General features: G+C 20.3%; 1 protein-coding gene across 1 annotated transcript; it reads right to left on the reverse strand.

Annotated features, from left to right (window-relative positions):
- Nucleotides 1-679: 679 nt before the first annotated feature.
- Nucleotides 680-1,832, reverse strand: PGO_000360 (variable surface protein; the record flags this gene model as incomplete). The annotated part of the gene is made up of 3 exons (XM_028690758.1): nucleotides 680-847; nucleotides 950-1,663; nucleotides 1,803-1,832. The coding sequence occupies 3 exons, from the start codon at nucleotides 1,830-1,832 to the stop codon at nucleotides 680-682; spliced, it is 912 nt and encodes a 303-aa protein (XP_028546559.1).
- Between the last annotated feature and the right edge of the window lie 847 nt (nucleotides 1,833-2,679).

The raw sequence follows: 2,679 nt of genomic DNA on the forward strand, positions 1-2,679 counted from the left end.
TGAATATACCATGCATGTTTTTAATTATTATCTATTAAAATATTCTATATATAAATTTGAAAATTATGTAAATTTTATAGTTATATTTAAATAATAGTTCAGTTTTAATTATATAAATATAAAAAAAATTATTTATTTCTACAGTAATTAGATGTATATATGCATGGTTAAAATATATTCCAATGATAATATGGATTTGTCATTTAATATATAAATAATAGACTCAACAACCCTTTTTATTTACATTTTTCATGTCCTAGGTTAAACTGAATTAGATGTAAATTGCATCAATAAGTATACATTTTATTTTTTTCATTACATTTATAATAATATTTTTCTTTTAATTATATGTAATAAAAAATTTTGTATTTTATAAATGAAATGTTTTTCATAAACTTCGCCTTATAAATTTCAATATGCCTATTTTTAAATGTGTAGTAATAATAATTGCAAATTATGTTTACATATTGTTGTATGATTGTACATCATGATGATTACTACAATATTTGTGTATTATGTGGAAATATTTAAAAATATATATTTCATTTATTTTCATACATTATCAAATAATTAAAATTTTTTTATAATATTTTTTTTTCTTTTTGTAAAAAATACCATTCTTAGATCGTATTGTTTAAATTAAAATGTGTTGAATTATTTAGTTGTAATGATATGTTTTTCATGGGTAGAGTAAGGAAGAGCATCCTATTTGATATTTGTTTTGAAGCGAATCATTTTTTATGAATTGAGATGAAACAGTTGTGTTAAAATGATCTTTATTTTTTTTGTTCAATCTTTTCTTTATGTTCATTACTTTTTTTTGCAAATATGAAACATACGAAGTATACTGATAATTTAGATATAATTTTATATATATATTTATGTGTATTATTTATATTATATAAAGTTTTGAGAATAAAGTATTATGTAAATTTTAATATTTTTCTACATTATAGAAGTAAATTTTAAATTTAACCTGGTATACAACAAATGTAACAATTAATGTTGTAAAAGTTATAATGAATAAAGCTAAAAGTATGGTGCGTAGATTTGTCGAATGTACCATTAGTTTTAGTCTTTCTTGTACTTCAGGCAAATATGTCATATATTTAAATTTAAAATTGTCTAGGAATGTACGAAGACTGTCGTTATTTAAACGTTCAGATATTCCTAATAGTTCCTTGTATGTCGTAAAACAAAAACTCTCCTTAGAGCATACGTTAACCCCTAATGAATTTATATATAGATTTTTTAGTTTGTCCAATAAGGAATATATATCGTCTTCCAAATTTGTAAAACCGCTCTCGCATACATCAGAAACCTTCTTATTAGTACCTTCTTTGGTTTCATTAATCATTTTTTTGTAAGCTGTGTCAGTTTCTTGTATAGAGCATTCACTAGTTTTTAGTAAATATTTTAGCATATAGTTAAAAAATATACAACTTGGATTTATATCTGAGATGCCTTTTATATCTTGTATATGATCCAAATATAATATAAGTTCTTTACAATATTGTAAAAATATCCCTACTTTGCAGTTACCCAAATGTTCTCGAATACGCTTACATGTATTAAGAAGTTCAGGTTGCTTAAGTTTTTCCCTATTTAGTGCATGCTCATCATAATCCTGAATACAGTTGGTAAATATACCATCAAAATCGAACTAAAAATAAAGAAATCATAATGCACATAAATATTATAAAATGTTCATAAAAATGTATTTATTTTTTTATTAATACACGAACTACTATTTTCAAATTAGTTAACGTAATGTGTAACTGATATTAATAGTAGGGACTTACGTCATTATTTATAGTTATATGGGTAGTCATTTTGTTACCTTAGGAAAATTAAAGAACAGACAGCTTATATTTTTGTAAATATAAATGTTTATGTGTAAAAGTATTATTATATATACTATATTTATACAAATATATTTTAATACACGACAACAGCTTTAAACACTTATTATAAATTTATTTTTTTATTTTATTCTTCTTATATAGAAGAATATGATTAAATAAGCCATTCTTGATAAGGGAAGCAATCATTTATATGCTAAAATAATAAGAAAAAAAACATATATAACTCTGAAATTAAATAAAAATATAGAATGATAAAAAAAATATTTTCTATTACTGATATGTAATTATTACCCATACAATAAATTAGACGCTCTATATAATAAACTATAAATTATATATATTATGCATGATTGATATTTATCTAATAATATATATTTATGTATTTTTTTGAATGTATACATTGAAATCAAATGAATAAATGTAATAAATGCTTATTTTTATCAATTACATATATAAAAATTCTATCTATAATTTATATTAACATTAGACTATTTATAACAAAATGTATATAATTTGTAATTTAATGTACAAACTAAACAAGTATTACATATTTATAAAGAAAAAAATAAATATAGTATTTTTATAAATTTAAAGTTAAATGAAAGTTATATTATTGTTCAAAGATACAAGGATCACATAAAATTATGCTCAGAAAAAATATAAATATTAACATTATATTTCTATTAAATATTTTATATGGGTTCATTATTCAATTAAGAGCATATTATATATTATTTATTGGTTATTTATTTTATTAATTTCAGATATAAATGTACATCACCATAATAATATTAATAATATTCACATATGTTAT

This window comes from Plasmodium gonderi (genome assembly GCF_002157705.1).
Source record: "Plasmodium gonderi DNA, contig: Pgo-contig_33, whole genome shotgun sequence".
Taxonomy (NCBI): Eukaryota; Apicomplexa; class Aconoidasida; order Haemosporida; family Plasmodiidae; genus Plasmodium; species Plasmodium gonderi.